Source organism: Coturnix japonica, chromosome 8 (genome assembly GCF_054131305.1).
Source record: "Coturnix japonica strain WE chromosome 8, WE-NBRP24, whole genome shotgun sequence".
Taxonomy (NCBI): domain Eukaryota; kingdom Metazoa; phylum Chordata; class Aves; order Galliformes; family Phasianidae; genus Coturnix; species Coturnix japonica.
Genome location: NC_140670.1, coordinates 9,742,676 through 9,763,105, shown reverse-complemented (window position 1 = coordinate 9,763,105; position 20,430 = coordinate 9,742,676). Strand labels below are relative to the sequence as shown.

The 20,430-nt window shown below is 36.7% G+C and overlaps 1 protein-coding gene and 1 long non-coding RNA gene across 9 annotated transcripts in view; one reads left to right on the top strand and one right to left on the bottom strand.

The window, feature by feature from the left end:
* CTNNA3 (catenin alpha 3) overlaps positions 1 to 19,268 on the top strand; it is a 376,683-nt gene extending 357,415 nt beyond the window's left edge. For all 5 annotated transcript variants that reach the window (XM_085554028.1, XM_015866262.3, XM_085554027.1 and 2 more), the window contains 3 exons: positions 1,041 to 1,146; positions 6,839 to 6,973; positions 17,081 to 19,268. In XM_085554028.1, the coding sequence (XP_085410154.1) occupies positions 1,041 to 1,146; positions 6,839 to 6,973; positions 17,081 to 17,368 (529 nt within the window). In that variant the 3' untranslated portion in view covers positions 17,369 to 19,268. The remainder of the gene's footprint in view (positions 1 to 1,040; positions 1,147 to 6,838; positions 6,974 to 17,080) is intronic.
* LOC107315680 (uncharacterized) overlaps positions 1 to 20,430 on the bottom strand; it is a 138,606-nt gene that overhangs the window by 25,788 nt on the left and 92,388 nt on the right. Inside the window, exons 3-9 of one of the 4 annotated variants that reach the window (XR_014948518.1) lie at positions 15,027 to 15,106; positions 14,059 to 14,242; positions 11,756 to 11,844; positions 10,923 to 11,085; positions 10,356 to 10,474; positions 8,863 to 8,927; positions 7,052 to 8,347 (exon numbers count right to left, since the gene is read on the bottom strand). This is a non-coding gene — a long non-coding RNA (uncharacterized LOC107315680). Of the gene's footprint in view, positions 1 to 7,051; positions 8,348 to 8,862; positions 8,928 to 9,982; positions 10,475 to 10,922; positions 11,086 to 11,755; positions 11,845 to 14,058; positions 14,243 to 15,026; positions 15,107 to 20,430 lie in introns of those variants that run through there. The other 3 variants (XR_014948520.1, XR_014948519.1, XR_014948521.1) reach the window with 3 other exon arrangements.

Below are 20,430 nucleotides of genomic sequence, written 5' to 3'. Positions count from 1 at the left end.
GTAAAGCATGTTGTTTGTTTGTTTTTTATTTCCCAGAAGAGCAATGAATAGCTCTTTGCAAAACACGGGATTTAATTAAGAGTTTAACCATTACTAGCCACGATGGGTTGCCATCATTGTCTTTTTTTTTACTCAATGTGTAACCATATACAATAATGTTTTAGAGTAAATATGTTTGTTTTTGTTTTTTTTTTTTTACTACAAATCTTTCACAAAAGCTGAAATGCAGAGCTGAATTTAGCATGGGTGCGTACTTGATAAGTGCAAGGTAAACTAAATATTGCTTCTTTAGCTTAAGTATTTGGAAGTTAAGAAGGCTGAAGGCTTCTTGACAAATTATTCAGAGGAACTTGATGCTGAATTGTTCTGAAAACTATGTAGCATCTTCAGATACAGCATATCCAAGTTTTGAGTGGTATTTGTTAGTTTTCATAGCATTCCTGTTCATAAATCATTTGTGCTTGCATACACCAATTTCATAAAACAACCTGAGTTTCCTGACCAAACATCCACAGAAAGTCTCTGAATTCATCACTCTGATAAACTGTCTTATTTGTATCTACTAGAAAATACTTTAGTAGGTACTAGAAAATTCTTTAGTAGGTAATACCTAACAGGAAACTGCTGGAAGGGAAAGGAACACAAACATTGTATAACTGTAGGATAATTACAGTAAGCAGCAGAAGCGGTCTCTGTACTAAACCTTCACCATTCCCTCAGAATTATCTATTTGTGACATATTGGAACTGGGCTTAAAAATCCATGTTCTTAGGATTTAGCATGGATTGCACTTGAGGGATGAAAATAATGTGTGACATTTTTCTGGTACTTCTGTATCCACCTGATGCCAAGCAGTGCAAATCTGTGGAACATGAAAACAAAACACTTGGAAGTGGGGATTTAATTAATGTTGCTTCTGTATAGGCCAATGTTTGGTTGTTTTTTTTCTAATTCAATTGAGTTCTTCTGTGCATAATCTGCATGGCTATGATTTATTCTCAGTTTTGAATAATGTAATAAAGTCTGTGTTTCATTTGAAGGGGTAGAGGACCATTGAAGAACACATCTGATGTAATTAATGCAGCAAAAATGATTTCAGAGTCAGGATCAAGGATGGATGTTCTAGCACGGCTGATTGCCAATCAGGTAGGTTATTTATGTAGCAATGCATTAACCTTTGTCACAACTTAACCTGTGCACAGAAGTTCCAACACCTGTGAAGGTCACCTACAGAAACACAGGAAGAGTTAGGACATTTTTAGACCTGATTTTCTTTTTTTCCCCCCTTCCCAATTTCTGGAAATGATGGATATGTCGATCATGTCTTGTGTAGGTGGATTCTCTTCCTCATACTATTTAAATACCTGTCTATATACATTTAGGAACATGTGCAAATATATATGCACATATACGTATTTATATACTTGTAAATTTAGGAGTATGTTGAAATTCTGCTTTAAGCTGTGAGTGCAACATTGTAGTTCCTCCTTCACTTCCTCAGTTAAATTACTCAGAAAAACAATGAGGCAAATCACCTTAGATGTGGAAACTCATCAGCAGCATAGTTTTTCCAAGCAGTGTTACCAGGTGCGAGGTCTCAGCACAGTGCTTAGGTTACTTTTCTTCTTTGACTTCAAATTACTTGTTTTACAGCACTTTATGTGTATTTTCCAGAATGTTTGCTTTCAGCTATATCTAAGTTCTCCTTCTGACATCTTTTCCCCCTCAGTACAGGCCTTTTATTTGCGTTTCTTATGTCAAATTGCTTTCAATCTAAATACTCTTCTTGATAGATAGAATACTGCCATCTGCATACCTGAAGTCTTGAAATGATTTCTTACCACTGAAAAGAAATATTTATCATCATAAAATGAATAGCTTTACAGATATGAGTTACTTTATTTCCAGTTAATTCAAAAAGCTTCTACTGGCTAAATAAGCTAAATAACAAAAACAAACAACAAAAAACTACAATAAATGAATAAATAAACCCAAACCCACTCCTCCAGCCAAAAACCAAAACAGGATCCACGTAAATGTACAGGCATGGTCATCTTCCTGGCAAGCACGACAGCACTGTAGCTTAGTATATTCATTCAAGCAACTTGTCTCATGTAGGTAAGGTCAGCAGGGCCTTACAGAACCAGGCCAGAGAAGAACTATCCAGTGAAATTTTAGTCTGCGAGTATTAAAGCCATTTACTTTTCTAGCCTTTTTGGTCCAGAGATGCAGGGTATATTTGCTTTTTTCCACATCCTCATATACTTTCTCTCTACCCCCCACTTCTGATTTTTACTTGCTTAATATCTATGAAGCAGCAACAATCTCTGTGGTTTTTTTTCTTTTTTCTTTCTTTTTTTTTTTTTTTTTTCACGCCTCTCTGAGATGGCGATGCCATAGAATTTTGATGACTGGTCTATACAGTTGTGATTTGTGGAGAAAAAAGCGAGGTAAAACATCCCCGTTTCTGATCTTGACAATTGTTCTTCCACCATGTCTCTTTTTAAATGAACTGGATCCTTCATCCTTCATCAATTTCTTTCATCAATTAAAAATTAAAATTCAAAACTGTAATCATTACTGACGTATTGCAGAAAATTACGTAGTATCAAAATGTAGAGATGAGTGTCATAAACTTTTACTCCTTTTTGAACAAAAATTCAGTCTTCCTGAATATTCATTCCCTAACGTTTTCTTTCTGTATTGTTACAGTAACTCCAGACTAGAAATGTGAACAAATCGGTGAGGGCAAATTGGACATGAATTATCAGTGCCAATAACCGGTGTGCTGATAGTGCAGATAAGCATTAGTGCTGATAACCAGTGTGTTTCCTCAGTTGCTGGGAAATATGACTCCATTTTAGTAAACTCTTTTACTAAATCCACTCAGGTAGTTTCTATTTGTCCTAAGTAAGAGCCAGCACATAGCTGATAAGCCTTGATTCACCTTACTCATCTGACATGTACCTAAAATACACTAGTCAGTTTCTATGTAATTTCATGTCATAAGCATTTGAAGCAAATAAGCTTCTAATAAGTATACAGTAAAATAACAGATTAGTGGAAAACATGCTTCAAAGACATAGGACTGAGTCAGATGTCTTCATCAGCAAGTTCAGTAACTCTGCAGTGAATATAACTACAGTCACAGCTAGATAGGCATCTGACTAAGTAAAAGGGGGAATCTTGCTCTTACTCCTACCCTCAGATGAATAATGTGGTCCTCTCATTCCTCTGGTGACTAGAAATCTTTTAATCTTTATTCCCAAGCAAAATCACCCGTTGCCGTACAAAGTATTTTGTCACTGTATTTTTCTTCAGTCTGCGTGGTATTTGTGAAGACTAACAGTTGTTATCTTACCATGTTTCCTCTGCTCTGCTCTCTTGAAGAAATTTTTCATTCTGTTAACCACCTAATATCTGTTCAATGAATTTGGTTCAAACTGAAGGAACCTTCAAGAATTTGGTGTCCATTCTGGAACATGAATTCTGATAAGGTTTTGTGAACGCTCTTCTCAGTGGCATAAACCATTTTTTTCAGTAAATATTTCATGCGTTCTCTTTCAGTAAAAAGTAAATTATATGTGTAACTTAGAATTGCATGTAAAAATGGATTTCTATTATTTACTTCAAAAGAGAAAACCAATGGTTGTACATCATACTGTCAGGTAGGTGTTTTAAGGTAAAAGTCCATGCATTCTTTATGTATGTGATTTTCTTCACCACTTCTGCAATTGAGCTTACCCTGCATCAATTCAATTATTCATTATCATTTCTAATATTGTCATTTAGTTGGGCCACAGTAGTTTTGTCTTTACAGTCATCCCAGGCCAAAGTAATATATGATGAGCATTTTCAGTATTCAAAGAGACATGTGAAGAAGAAAAGCAAAAATTCCTCTTTTTCCTCTAGATGGAAATCTGAGAAAAAACCTGAAAAAGCCATCACTGCATAATGAGGAATTGTTGTATCTCTTCGATATGACGTGACATAAAACATTTCCAAATGAATGACTTTTGTTCATTCTCCTTGTAGTTTCAGAGAATCAAAACTGAGAACTGTGGAATTACATATCTTGTAAAGCTTTTGTGTGAGAAAAAAAATGAACACGAAAGAACTGAAACTCTATTTGCGGTATTTTATGATCACTCACAACAGCATCTCTGTTATGTTGTGCTTCAATTTTAATTTTTGTAACATCTCCATGTACTGGAAAGAAAGCGAGTCTACGTGGTAGAATCAAGAGGATTCCGTCCATATTCACAGCACTTAAAGATGACTTGAAGTTAACAACTGCAAACATAGTCACATTCAGCATCAACTTAGGCAATCAGAAGTGTATTGCTGATAAATTTAAATAAGATTATTTCATATTCATTGGCAAATTTGTGACGTGAAATCCCAAAGAACATTAAGGTAGTACATCCTGTTTTTAGTGGCATGTTGTGTAGATTAAGGTCTTTACTACAAGACTGCTCAATAATAATTGTTTCAGCAGAAGGAGACACTGGTCCATTATGATCCTGGTAAGATAGGCATGGACTGTGAGGTAAAAATGCTGTTCATCAGAGTTACTGTTAGGAATAAATAGTAAAAGCAACTGTATGTCCCTTCAGATGGTAGGAACCCAATGTGGTGTAGCATCAAATAGACCTATCTATGCAATAGGCAATAGGCATTATAGCAATATATAATGCAATAGGCATTATATATATATATATATATATATATATATATATATATATATATATTATTTATATAATAGATATAATGAACAATGGATATATATTATGTGGGCCAACATAATAAAATGAAGGCATTTCTTTTGGAGCACCCTTGTATATCAAAAAGAAGCCCTCAGAATTTGCCAGGAATTCTAAGAACTTGTTTCTCTGTGCTAGGCATTGAAATGGTAACCATCGATGGGCTGTGGAATGATTAATCTCAGTGTTTTTTAATTATTTTTGGTTGTAGCTGAGTGTTTTGTCTCACTAGTAAGCACGTGTTGCTTGTACCAGATGTTTCTGAGGATTCCTTATGGAATACCCTCTTCACAGAGTACAATTCTTTCTAACATCTTTTTAGGGTTGATTGGGATACGCTATAAGGTATGAGACTTTAATTTTCTTCATTGTACTTTTATCTTACCTAAGGTAACATAAAATGTTACCTTTATTCCTAGAAATTCCTCATATCTCTAAGTTTTATGGATAAAGTACATGAAAATGGGCATAGTGTGTCAGACCAAAGTTTTCTTTAGGTCAACAGTGAACATGCACAGGACTTGGTAAGATGACAGCATTGTATTTCATGATACTTCCTTACCTTCACCAGGTAAAGTAAAGCTTTGCTTTAATAAAGCTATATTTCAGTAAAGCTGTGTTTTTCCCACAGGTTTATGAAATGTATTTATGCCTTTTTCCAGCAGTGCCTTACACTTGCTTTTCTAAATGCTGCTGAGCCCTAGACCAGTGTTTTGATAGAACTGGTTTAACCTCAGGGTCTCTGGGGAGGTTATGTTTTCCCTATCTTTGGTGCATACCATCTTCAGCATTCCTAAAACGTTATGCATTTCTTCCTTAAGTGTTTGCAAGGAAGATAGATAGTAAATGTCATGAACTTGCAAATGTTATATAAGAGTATTATGTAAGAAATTAAAATAGCGTTGTCTCAGTTTCTATAATTGATGCTGTCACAACTTGAAGTGGATGAGATGCTGTATTAGCAGTCTGTCTTTCTATCTGCTGAGGTTTTCCAGTGGGGAAAAGTAAATCACAGAGAAATAGAAAAACAAGCACCTTATTCTAGGAAATAGACTTCTAGTGTAGTTGTGATGCTCAAGGAGGTTACAGCTGCACTTGGACAAGAAGGGCAGATACTTTTTTAAGCATTAGTGTAACAAGTAAGCAAGTATTCAAGTTTTCTCAGCAGTCACTGAGATTTGAATACTGGTAACACTTCAAAAGTGGTGCATGTTGAGAGGATGTTGAGAAACTCTGTTCTGTTTTTCTTTTAAACTATGGTGAATTACAGAGAACACTTTAGTAATGGATCTACCTGAATACAATGGAGGACCGATATTTCATTCATTTTAACTATTTTTCAGTTTCATTTGCTACATTATTTGCTGCCTCTTCTGAAAGTCCAAAACAAAATTTTTAGTTTACTACTGCAGAGCCATGAAGAATACAGAATCATCACACTTGAAATAAACACATCCCATTTTAAACAACTATTAGGTTTCTTCAGTAAAGCCAGTTGTTTATGCGAAGTATTTCTTAAATTAAGTACAATTATTGCTTTTTCAGGCTTTTAACCCATTATAGATTTATTTAAACCAGTACTTCCCCTTCAAGTATTGTGGGAGCTCACAGAAGCGAAGGTAGAAAGATGTTAGTTTTTAAGTATTGAAATCAGTGAATTAGCCACAAGCTGTTCTTATTTTCCTGTTCCCACTGAAACAGCACATCTGACAGAAAATGGATAAAACCTTGTTTTTTTGTTTTTTTTTTAAAAATAAAAGCAGACCAATATTAGGAGATAAAGCGTAACTTTTATAAATGTTAACATTCTTCTTGCATTTGTGCTTACATTTGCCATTTAACTATTACTTCTAGATACCTTAGAAATAAAGCCTCTTAGGAACTGAATGAAGAGCAGTCATTCCATATGTTAAATAACTTGGTTAGTAGTGTTGCTAAAGCAGGCCCTGCAGCATAAAAGAAAAACTGAGTACAAGGACGTTTGTCTGAGTGATTTGAATACTCCTCAGTTATGTATTTAATATGATGTCTGAGATGAAATGTATGTGCTTTACTGTTCTTTTCTTAATCCTCAGTGTCCAGACCAGTCATGTAAACAGGATTTGTTGGCTTACCTAGAACAGATCAAGCTGTACTCCCATCAGCTCAAAATCTGCAGTCAAGTTAGAGCAGAAATCCAGAACCTCGGTGGAGAGCTTATAATGTCTGCTGTAAGTAGAATATCTTCAGTTTAAACTGTCCTTTCCTGTGCTTGTGATATGTTCTAGTATAGGCCTGAATTTCTTCTCTTTTTTTTCCCTTGTTTCTTTTTTTGTCACTTACTTTAGGAAGAGACTGTAAGAAAGTGAAGCATGAATTGCAATCACTTGTAGATCTATTTTTCTTTATAGATTCTTAAAAAGGTATTACTTTATTGCTGTTATTCTGGATTAATTAGTTTTTAAGAAACAATAGTCTTTTAATGTATATAAAGTATGCACAACTGTATGGATGTACAACTGACCCTCATAGTTGCACTTCCAGTTGAGAACAAAACACTGAAGGCCAATCTTTTAAAGTCCATATGAGGGCTCGCTTCGTAGTTTGACCATGAGTTAGCTGCTTGCATTGGAAAAAATAAGATTAAAAAGTCATTTGTGTATGGAAGCACAGAAGCTGTCCATGTGTGTCTGTCCATCTCTCTCATGGAGAAAAAGATCTGGGAGCCTATAAGTAAGTAAGACGCTGTAGAAAATCTGCAGACAGAACATCTGTACTTGATCTACAGATCATCTGTTGGACAGCTGCATTTCAGCCTTCTGTCTAGTTTTTTATTGGCATATGCAACACTGCATAATCTTGAGATTCTGTTCACATAAAAACAGTAGCAAATATTTTATTATTATTATTACTATTTTAATGTAGTCTGAAATGTAGCTGAGTAGAATTGTATTCTCCCCAGTATTGATCTTTTCTCATCTGGTTATGTTATTAAAAAGCAACGAGATGTCAGGCATGATTAAGCAAGAAGAGGACATGCTCTTGCAGGTTAAAAAAAAAACAACAAAGCACATAATTGTCTATGAAGTACTGAAATGATGACTCTTGAAATATATGTATATGAAACTGTATCCTTCTGGATGATGAAGATCTGGTACAGGAAAACTGCTAGCATAGTACTGTTCAGAACTTATTTCTGTGCCAAAAAACAGGATGATATGCAAATGAAGAAGTATATTGTAATCCACAAACACAGCTCTCAGTTGTTCATTCTCTACATCATATGAACTTCTTTTACCTGTTTTTCATCAGTGCCCCATCACCTTGTCCTTGTCTGTAACTTCTGTGACAATGTCCTCTGGAATGTGTCTCATCAGATATTAATACCCTCCTACCTCATTACTGTAGGCTGAAGAGGCTGACTGTCCTGGGGCAGTTAGAATGCTTGGGGCTGCCCTGCTGACAGTCCTCCTAACTGCCCTCCTGGGTGTTTTTTTTGACTTCAGTCCATAAAAACTTACTGTACCTTACCACTTTCAGTTCTGTAGACAGCAGCCTCTCCAGGACATTCACACCCAACAGCGGCTCAGTAGATGGTCGAAGTCCTGCAGGCAAGGAGTACATACACAAAAATTGAAGAGCTGTTCATTCAGTTCTGCTTTTTTATCCATTAAACATTCCTGGGTTGTGTTTGGTCTTTCATGCTCACATAAAATACTTTTGAGTATTTTTTTAATAAATCTATCAGGGTGTCAGTTTGTATACTCCACAAGTGAAGATGGTAAGGATTCTCTTAAGTTTTCACAAGGTGTGATTAAGCAGGAAATAAATATACAATACTTTCTGTTAATTAAATTCAAATTTATGTCTCTTCAGGCACAAAATAATGGGGCAACATTTGTGGTACGTACATGGACAGTAATTGCATTTGTATAAATAATCTGATACTTTTTTTTAACAAGCACTGTGCATTGATAGGCCCAGAATGCTGAGAGCATACTCATTTCAACAGCGAGTTAAAAAAAGAAAAGAACTGTGTATCACACCATTAAATTAACTTACGTGATCATCTCCCTCTGTGACTCCCAACAAGCACATAAGTGTTTTTTGTGTTACTTACAATCAGTATCTACTTGTGTTTCATCTTGAAATGCTGTGTTTGGCAAGAGAAAGTCTCTTTTGACCCTAACAAGAAGCAAAAACAAATCTCAGCGGTGCATTATCACACAATTTGCAAAGTAGCAAAGAAAGAATTTCTCTTGTATTAGCCAGCCATACCTGTACATTGGAGGCTGCTTCGCTGATTTTTCTGCAAACATCTTCTTTATCTTTGAATTTTTTTCTTGTCCTCTCAAAAACGTGACTGACTAACTTAACCACTTACGTAAGTCTACTTCTGTGTCAAATGCAGATGCTTTAATGTTTCTGACTTCTAGCTTATAAGTTCAGTTTAATTTAAATGTGTCTCCCTCACTGAGTTACCATGCCAGTTACATCAGAAATTGCACGCAAGATATTTCTATGAACATTTCAGCTTTGATGGTAATAATGCAATGAGTTAGAATCATACGCTAGCATGTTGCAAAGTAGAAGGGGTATCCTTGGACAACTATGCGCCAGGAAAGTCGCATCCATTAAGGCTCCAGGTCTATGGCAAATGGCAGGTTGCTCAATACCTTTCTTACAGTTGGAGGTTTTCTGTTGCTGCAAGAGAGAAGCTATACAGCAAGAACTGCTTCTTTGGCAGAGGAAGAGATGAGTAGCAATGCATTGCAGTTGCTCTTAGGGCTTTTGTGTGGTTTGTTTCTTTCTCCTAAAAATAAAGAACTTAAGATGGGCAGAATGTATCCCTGCGGGAATTAAGAATGGGTGCAGAGGGCTTAGCAACAAGTTGGCAGTCTCCTGAGATACTGGCTAGTGAAATAGTGCACTTCATTTATTGTGGGTGGGCAGCTTGTTCCACTGACTATGGTAATGCTGTCCTGCATGTACTGCTGAGTGACCTTCGGTAAGTCCAAGGCTGTGTTCTGACAAAACAGCTCCTTATTGAGCCAGTTTGCTTCTCTTTACTATTACTTTTTTCCACATCATGGGGAACTGATACTTCAGTTTGTTTAACCAACTCATGGTGGAGAGCTACTTGCAGTACCTTAGCCCATGCATAATATTGTCACTTAGCATTTGGAATCTAACAGTAAAAAAACACTAATTTTATTTCACTGAGAGCTGCCAAAAAAGTCTTTTTTTTTTTTTTTTTTTAAATAAATGACACTATATCCTCCACTGCATGTGCTTAATATATACTTGCAACTAAGTGTGTACATGAAACTCCCCTGGCCTTTGGAGTCATGGAAGAGGATATGCTTTTCAATTATCTAGGGATAGCTCCATTACTGCTGCTACCTAAAAATGCATCCAACTAAGTAGAAGCATGTTTTGTTTTGTTTTATTCCAAAGTAAGGATGTAGCAGTATGTTACATATTGCTAATGTACACCACAGAACAGGTAGCTTTTTTAAATATCACAACTGGCAAAATCAAGGGATTCAGCTCACTGCCCCCAAGCTTATGTTCTGTTACAGCCTTTAAGGGAAACAGTCTTCCAGTACTTACGTAAGTAAATTATCATGTACATTGGACACAGGATCTGGTCTAATTATGGGACGTGAGTCCAGTTTGAAGCAAATTCAAGTAATAAAAGTGCTTTTCTTGATTGGAGTCTATTTCCCCGCCTAAAAAATGGGTAAAAAGCAGAACAAACTCCAGATATACCTGAGGGACTGCTGTTAATGATAGACAGATAGACACAGATAACCAATGGAATAAACACATTTTTTAAAAGAAATTTCAGCTCACAGATAAATAAACAGCCCTGGTTTAGCCACCCACCCACACCATGAAGCAGATTTCCTCAACCGAGTTGCACGAATCTGGATGAAATTTTTGCTGTTCCAAGGGGACAGCACAGTAAAGGAAAGTTGAGCAGAAAACAGGCTTATTAAGGCAGAGAAAATCATTCTTATTAAAGGGAAAGAAAATTCACAATGGAAAGTCTCTGGCTTATTTTATATTAATGTGTCGTGTATGAGGTCTTGACTCCATGATAGATTTATAAGTCATTTAGCAGCTACATGAAGAAAAATGGTAATTAATCAAGTATGTCCAATCTTTGAACTTTACCTGTGCTTTCTCAAACACCAACTTCTTCTTGTGTAACTGTTACACCAAGATCTTATTGTTTCTAGTAAGAAAGATGAACTTATCACTATTTTGTGTGTAGAAAAGCCGAGAATGTAAATATCCTCAGTTCAGAAAACAAGGTAACTGCTGTTAAACCTGGAACCTGACAAAGAGAAATTCCAGTCTTCAGTGGTCAGGGTTTCATTCTTAACAGACTACTTATTCTGATTGAGGTATTTACACTAAGACTGATTAACCTGCTACTTTTAAGAGACTGTATCTTGCAATTCAAAAGCCTCATAAATAAAAAGGATAAAAATTAGAAGCACAGCATAAGCATTCTTACCTTACATGCTTAGCAAGTCATCTTTCTGCAATAAAATACAGACTTTTCGCTCTTCTTAGAAGAAGTCAAAAAAAGTCTGTTATTCTTTGATTAGTATTACTGTAACAAAAACTTTGCTTCTCAGTGTGTATTTACACATTTAAACACAGCAGTTTTAATGCAGATACATTTTTAATAGCTGAACTTGTTTCCAAAATATTTTTATATTCAGAAATCCAACACTGAGTTCTATGTTCAATACTCCATTCTAAGTATTCATTTTCACCTGCATTAAAAATGGAAGTCTAGATAGGACTTGGAAGTAGATAGGACTTGGGAGATTGCGAGCAGCCGATATGTAAATCTGTGCTCAAAATCTAAAACTTAAATTCCAAAAATATATATTTATATCTATCTATATATTTATTTATACATATTTGTATATATTTATGTATATATATCTATGTATACACACAGTTTAGAGGAGATCAATCAGTTGTATCCCTACCTGACATTCATGCATGTTATGAAGAAATGTTTTGTGTTGTTTTCCACTGGCTGCCACTTCCTTATGTCAGTGAGACAGGATCTGCAAATCTACACAGGGAATACGAAAAGAGTGACTTATTTAGATGCTTTAAGAAGAAAGAAATTCTGTATTTATGTAATTAACTGCAACAGAAATAACTCTTACTGACACATGACAAGGCAAGCATCTCTTTCTTAGTAAACAGAAGATACGTACAAGAGAAAGTCTGTATAAATTCTCAGTCATTAGTCTCTTCTGCACTGTCAAACAATGAAAATGATTAAGTGTATCAGTTATTACAATACACTTCTTAATGGATTACTACTACTCCCAAGACATTATTATAGAAAACGTGTGTAAACATTTTTTAAAGAGAAGCTTCAAATTCAATTTTTTTTTTTCTCCTCAACTCCATTATTTTTGGCTTTGTTACTTAATGGAGAGTTTACCTACTTGAATTCTGGCTATTGGATGTGCTTGCATGCCATGCCACTATTGTGGGAAAAGGTGGGAAAACTTGGGAACAGTTGGGAAGAATTTTAAAAGGCTGGGAAAACTTGGGAATGGTTGGGCAAGGACTTTCGTTTATTTATATATGAGGAGTTACCGGTTGAAGAATCATTCCATATTTTCATTGTCACTGGACAGTGTTCATAGAAGAGATGGGATATTTGGATGAGAGAGGATATGATAGAGGATTTCAGGAACTCCTGTTTTGACTGACACAGTCTAATCTCCAAAATACAGTGAAGTACAGAAAAAGAGAAAGCGAGAGTCAGGCAAAAGAGCCTTTGTTTTGCAGCTAATTCTTATATTCCACTTCCTACAGACTGAAGAATTTACAGCGACATGTCTCTAAATAAAATGAACTTGTCTTAAATGCTCAATGAGTGTTTTTTTTAAAATCAGTCTTTCATATATGCCAGGTTTCATTTCATCCATCTTAGATAGGTGACCTTGAAGAACCTACTGAATATTTATTTGAGCTAAAAGTATCCAAGTGAAGATAATCCTCAACTACATCAGGTTTATAAAAGACCAGTAGATTTACACTAAACTTTATGATATTACTGTCATTAGAGTATAAAAACAGCTGCTCTCTAAAGAGAAAAAAAAAGATACCACCTGATTGTTATCATCTGTAGCTCCAGGAACAGCTCCTGTTAAAGCTTCTCTGAAATCCTGAGTGTGGTTAAGAAATAACTGTATGTTTTTGCTTTGCAGTGTCAGCATTTTTCATTTGTAAGACCAGCATAAGATTCATCCAGAAAACTTATGGGGAACAGGTAGATAGATAGATTCTAAGACAGTGCAAATAAATAAATAAGTAACATGGATACTGGTGGTATTAAGTGAGCAGGTTTTTCCTGTATTTCACTGCCTATCCAGGGACACAAAGAGCATCATAAAATAAATGGAGATTTGCGCCCATGCTGATGTACCACAAACTCCATCCCAGCCACACGTGCTACAGGAAGTGCTGCACAGAAACAAATGCAAACATCCTTATTGGTATTCAATTTATTATTATTATTATTATATTTTAACCATGTTGGTGCATCAGACCTGATTTTTCTAATTTTATTTTGCATATCTGCTTCTACAAGCCTACTTGCATCACAGGATAGGCAGCCTGGTCCCTTAAAATCTACAAATGATGGCCCCCAAATAGACATCTTATTGGTTTAAAGTGCTGTCATGCAAAGATTACATAACCATTATAAACTGGAAATTCTTTCTAAAAAACACGTTTGCTGTAGCAAAGAATGAACTTCCATGTTCATTCAAGGCCATGCTAAATTTTATGTGTTTTCATGGATTATATGCATTTTGTCCTCCAAATTTAACCACCAGTTAAACATCTAACAGGGCATTGGCTTTTTTCCTAGCACTTCAGGAGGAATGTTCAGTGGAGATCTTTCAGCTCATATTTGATTCCAAAAATGCAAATCCAATCACTTCCAATATATCTATTACTGTCTTTTGCCTTACATACATTCCTGTGTTTAAAGTGTTACAAAAGCAGCAACTATACAGACAGTAATGCATTCTCCTCACCTCAACAATTAATTCACAAATTCATTTGTCTTGGTTCAGGGGAGGCCACCATTGCTAACACATCATCGTTATATACACAAGTGCAAATATAGCTAAACAACATGCTTTGTGCGTTGTACATGAAGTACTTCTGTACATACCTTTACACATACAAATGCATGTGCAAGAAATTGTGCAAGCACAACATTTCTCCTTTGAGAGATGCAAACTGATGCAAATTTTACCTGATTTTTATTAATGCTCTTCCTTACTTTGGCAAGACCATCAAAGGTGGATGTTGGTGGTATGGAAGTAGAAAGTTGAACCTTCTCAGCAGTATTCCCTTGCATTTTGTTGCCATGTGGCATATGGCAGCAGAGGGGCAGTCTGACACAATGGCATCTGCAGCAAAGGTGCATCATTAAATTCCTGCATGGGGAAGAAATGGTGTCCATTAATATTCATTCACATTGAAAGTTTAGAGACCAACCAAGGGATGCAAGCACGGTGCGGCATTGGGTACTGTCTTCCAGCAGTGGTGATGACAGCAGTGTGAAAGACAAGTCACACTCTGAACAGCCATGTACAGCTGTCAGACATCACAAAATGCTGAGTGACTTGATCAGCTCATCTGCTCCAGTCAGCTACTGGTGGTGACTATGTTGAAAAGCGGCGTTTTGTACCTGAGAATCTGGTCTATCAAATAGCTTTATTGTGCTATTTGCATTTCTTATAGTTTCCCTGAAAATGACTAAGAGGCATTACCTTTCAACCAACCTCTATATTTACAACACATATAAGTAATAAATGCTAATTAATACAGATTTAAATAAATAATAATCTATTTCTAAAGGACTTTCTTCAACCTATTCAGAATAGAGATGCCTTCACAACTGACACTGTCAGCCTTATAATTAAATACAGCCTGGTGTCTTTGAATAAAAAACTATTAGCCAACATGTTCTTTTATACCATATATATGTTCCTCTAGCATTTCCAGGGAACACTATCAAAACACAAGTAGAACTGTAAAGCAAAGGGGGAAGACAGCATTCATTACAAAGAAATTGTAAACAAATGCGAGCCCTGTGCTTAATTTGAACTATAGTATCATTTAGCTATGATCCACACATGTCAAATAACAAAAAAAAAACAAAAACAAAAACAAACCCCAACACCTTCCCAAAGAAAAAAAAATCTAAACATAGCTTACTTCCTGTTTGAGTACCATGGATGTGTGTATACCTTCTCAGTGCTCAAGGGTGGCATGCAGTGGCCTAACATCAGACATAGCTGTAAGAAAAAGACAAAACAATCCTCTGCAGCTGGATTTTGAGACCAGGAGACATAGTTGGACACCCTGCACACATCAGTTCCTCTCCCTCTGTGATCTTAGCCCTATTCTAAAAGCCTGTATTCAAGGAACTTGCAAAATGACAAGGTGACCTCATTTTCAAATGTTTTAAGTAACACTGATGGCCAATTACACAATCAATTCTTTTGCCAGTGTTGGCCTATATAAAATCCTTGCTCTTTACTCTTAGCTTTTATTAAGACACAGCCTGCAACTTAGGCTCTTCCCAGCATAGCAGTAACTCTTCTGCATACAGCCTGCTAGACATCACCATCTAAAGTGTGTCAGACCAGAATTATGCCTCTGACTGTTGTGGTTTAACCCAGCAGGGGGCTGAGCACCACACAGTCATTTGCTCATTTCCCCCTATTCCCAGCAGGACATGGGAAAGAATAAAAAAACAAAACAAAACAAACAAAACAAAAAAACAAACAAACAAAGTAGAACTCACGGGTTGAGATATTTACCAAGACAGAGAAAAGGAAAATAATTATGACTAGAGACATATATAGGAAATGATGCACAAGTAATTGCTTACCAGCCCTGACTGATGCTTAGCTACTACCCCAAGCAGTGAGAGAGATGAACTTCCACCCCCTTCCAAACCTCTTCTGCTTGATGTTCTATGGTACAGAATATCCCTTTGGCCGGTTTATGTCAGCTGTCCACATTCTGTTCCTTCCTAGCTCCTTGTGCCCATCACTGAGAATGACCTTGGCTCTGTACAGCTCTGCTTAGCAGCAGCTAAAAACATCAGTGTATTATCAGCATTGTTTTTCCCCTAGAACCAAAACACAGCATCTTACCAGACACTCTGAAGAAAACAATTTCATCCAGCTGAAACTAAGACACAAGAGTTTGAGAATCACTATATCAGAATAAAATGCCTTTACTCAGCACATGCCACAGGTCTGTGTTGGCCTTTCACACAACTTTACTGTGCAACATTGATAAATCAGTCTCTGTCCAGGCTGCCAAAGCCACTGGGACTAAGGAGAGAACTAAGAAAGTAAAGTGGCCCCAGCACTGTCTGCTTTCAGTCCCTACACGCCATGCAAGCCTTAGGTGAGAAGGGAACAGTATATTGAGGTTTTGTATTCCACTACAGAGCAGCACAACAAAGATAACAGTAGTTAAAACTGTATTTTTTTTTCCCCTACTCAAGTCAGCCAATTTTCAGTTGGAATCAATATATACTACTTTCTATTTCCTGAAATATCTTTAAAAAATACCTTTACTTTAACACTTGCTTGGCTGCACAGCATGCTGTTAAATACAGTACTATGTGACAAAGAGGTTTGTTTTGCATTCTGCCTCTCAAGGTTCTTATTCCTGACAGGAAAAAAAAAAAAAAAAAAAGAAAGAAAAAAACCCAAGGCCACACAGTCACTGCAGTTTGTGTGCAACAGCCCACACTTATTAGCTTTAAAAATTCTGGTCATTGAGACTACATTCAGCAGCTTCTAATTCAGCCACTTCACAGTATCCCTGCAATGCTCAGAAGCACATGAGAAAGCCTGGAATGTGATGGGAGCAGCTGGAGAATTTGCCTATTGCTGATGCTAAGAAAATAATGGGTAACATTTTTATAGCTCTTTTTTCAGGTGGTTTTATTACCAGTCAGTAGTAATCGCAGTGATGCCCTGCAGACAAGAATCATGAGTTCACACTTAAACAAAGGCAAGCAACAAACATCTCAATAAGACATTATACTTCACCAGTACAGATTCCTGTGTATCTCTTTAATACTGACCAGTGGAACAAGAATATAACCATCGAGCACACCAAGAGAAAGCAAACAAATTAACGCTTTCCTATTCTAGTCTTAGGTTTTAATTATTGTTTAATCCTGAGCATATCGTGATTAAAAGTGGACTGCTTGCCAAGACTAATGTTTCTGTTTCCTATTACAGTTGGATAGTGTCACCTCACTAATTCAGGCTGCCAAAAATTTAATGAACGCTGTGGTACAGACAGTGAAGATGTCGTACATTGCATCCACAAAGATTATCAAGATTCAGAGTCCTACTGGCCCACGACATCCTGTTGTGATGTGGAGGATGAAAGCTCCAGAGAAGAAGCCTCTAATTAAAAGAGAGAAGCCAGAAGAAATCTACGCTGCTGTCAGAAAAGGGTCTGCAAAGAAGAGAATCCATCCTGTTCAAGTCATGAGTGAATTCAGAGGCAGGGAAATAGTCTAATATTCTGTCACTTTTTATGTTCCTTTCTTAAAATTCTGATGATTTTTCACTTTCCCCCCTACTTACTCAATAACTGTACATTAGCATTTTGCTTTTCTACAAATCTATAAGTTTGCATTTGCTTAAATCACTTGAAAATGATGTTGGATTATTTAACTGCACACAGATGAAAAGTACTCCTTTTGCAGTGTCAAACTATTGTGCCTTCATACTGGCAGGTTTCAACAGGGCACTTCTGAGCATTATGCCATGGCACTGTGTCAGTACGGCATGGCACTGTATCACAGCCAGTGAAAAGCGGAATGCAGGGTGCCAATCTGTGCCCCAAGTCCTTCTGCATTTCCTAGTCAGGTATTGCTTCACCACTAATACTAAACTGAATGTAGTTTAGGACATACAGAATTTTTAAGTGCTGTGTTTGTTGGGACAGATACTTAATCAGGATCATTACACTGTGATTGTGATCCAGCTAGTCCAACTGGCCGGACTGATGATAGTTGAGGGTCTGGGCCTTTAGCTTTAATCTAGATTGAAAGAACAACCTCCTCCAAGAGGCCTATCAAAATAGGGGTGGATATGAAAGCTTAAAATTTTTTGATGAAACAGTGTTATAGCAACAGGGATTTAAGAATCTAATAAAAAAGCAATGACTGCAACATAGCAATAATAGCTCTTTAAAAGGTTTTAATTTATTAATAGGTGTTCTGCCTCCTAGTGAATTCACAAGCCCTTCCTAGTCATTCACAAGCCCTACTGCATCAAACTGATAGACTATTCAAATAACAACAGAAACTTTTCTAATCACAGCACGAAAGAACAAGTATGGAATATATCATTATACTGATATTAGTGTGTAAAAGAAGTACACCATACATCTTGAATCTGAACAACGTAATAACTGCTTATGACAGTTTAGTCTCAAATGCAGGACTGTTCTGTCTAGCAGCTTGTTAAATCACTACATTATGTTTCAACATATGTAACAAAGTGCTATTAGTCGGCGATTACCACGAGGCCTTGGTACAGTACCTTTGGAAAGAACGGTTTTTCTACATCTGTTTCAATCCTGAATCCACTTGGATTGATTTTTTAAAAGACACAGACTTGTCTTACCTGCCCTGTTTGTTTTCCCAGACTTCACTCCTTACTTATCTTTGGTTTGCAAGTAGATCCTTTTTTGCTACGACTTCTATATTTGCTCAGGTGAAAGGGCTCCCTCAAATGCCACAGCATTCAGGTTGACAAATGTCAACCATTCAGGACAGTACAACAGTATAATTTCTATATTGTTGATAAACAAATCCCAACAAAACCTGCACTGATCATTCATTAGAGATTTTACACATCAGGATTCCACGTTCACCAAAATGACATTTTGTCAAATGGAACAAAATTAAGGAAGGGTTTGGAAAAAATATACTTATTTTCCAACACAAATCACCTCCAGTACGGTTGCATTAAGATCTTAGTCACATATATAGGTTTTTGTTAGTTCCCTAAGAACATGGAGTGGGAAGCACCTAACAGTTAAGCGCAGCAGGTAGAGGCAATACGTAGCCAGTTGTTCCATCTACTTTCAGTAGGTCTGCTAGCAGACTAGGAAGAGCTGAGAGAAAGATTTTGTGTGGTATATTGCACAGAAGAGTATACAGTTCTGTTGCATCTTAAAGCCAATATCTCCAACTATTATCTTAGGTTCTTGCTGACTCCCTAAGTGTACATGATACTCCAGCAATGCTGAGGTTCAAAATGCAACAGTGAGGTAACAAGTTCTGTTCTCTTAGGAGTGTTACTCTTAAGAATCCTCATCTCTGTGGAATTCCTTTGGTATCAGTCACACATCTGATGTTTGCAACAAATGTCTTGTTTTCACATTATTAATAAAAAAGCATGCACACCACTGAGGAGGCTTGTCTTTTAGTATTGGAGGTTTTGTTTGGATATGTCTCTCCTTACTAGTCTGGCCATACCCTGGTAAAAAGCCTGCCAAGGCTTTCTCATTCCAATAAGCAGGGAGTACCTGCTTGTCCAGCACACTGTATGTGCTCTTATTAGCCTGCTTTAGATTAGAACTTTTCTTAGCATTCTTATCACTAAAGCACAGTTTATTGCTTAATGCAGTGTACTTTACTGCAATAGTGGTCACTGTTCTCATAGCCTGGCCATTCTCAATAACCAATTTAATCTCAGCTTCTGATACCATTCCTATTACATGGAACTTCATTAACGGAGGAAAAAAAGAAAACAAAACAAAAAACAACCCATCTCTCAGAAAGAAAATCAGAAAGAAATCAAAAGCCCCAGCTGCCTTTCAAGAAGAGCCATAAGAATGATGGGTTAGTTATATCTGGACTTAAACTTCTTGGCTTAAGTTCAAACGCAATGGAAAGGTAACAAGGTAAAGTTTATTCCTAGCTAAGGTGGTAGAGGAAGAAGAAACAAGTCCTGGAGTTGTACAGTGTTCATTGTATTAGCTCGTTACCTCTCTCAGCAGACCTGCAAAGCAAGGAACCACCACTGCGCTGCCACTGTTGATAATGCTGATGGGTGATGAGCTGCTAAATACGTTTTACTCAGTCTGTCCCAATTGCTCTGTTATCACTTGGAGTTAGTGAGCCATTCCTGCTAAGTAATACAAGCCCTCTAGTACCTCAGCTCCTCAGAAAAATGGAAAAACTTGCATCTCTGTCCATCCGTAAAGTCTTGCCTTTCTGTAGAAAAAACAAACACCAAACTCTTCTGAAACTACTAATTGACTTTGGTTTTGGAAGGGAAAGGATGGGGGAGAAGTGGGAGACGTGATAACCCACTTCCAGGGTTTGCTGCACTTAGGCCATTAACCTGGAATCACAAGGGAAGATCTATAGCTTTATCTTCAGCAAAGATGACAAAGCATGGTGACATCACACAGGTCTAGTGTTCCAGATGGTTTCAAAAGGTTTTGGATCTTTTGAAGGCAGATTGTGTCACTTTCTATAAATCTGCAATTGAAGCATTTATGAAAAAAAATGGCATCCTACAGCAGGTTTAAAAACACTTAGAAGCTTCAGTTTTGAAGAAAA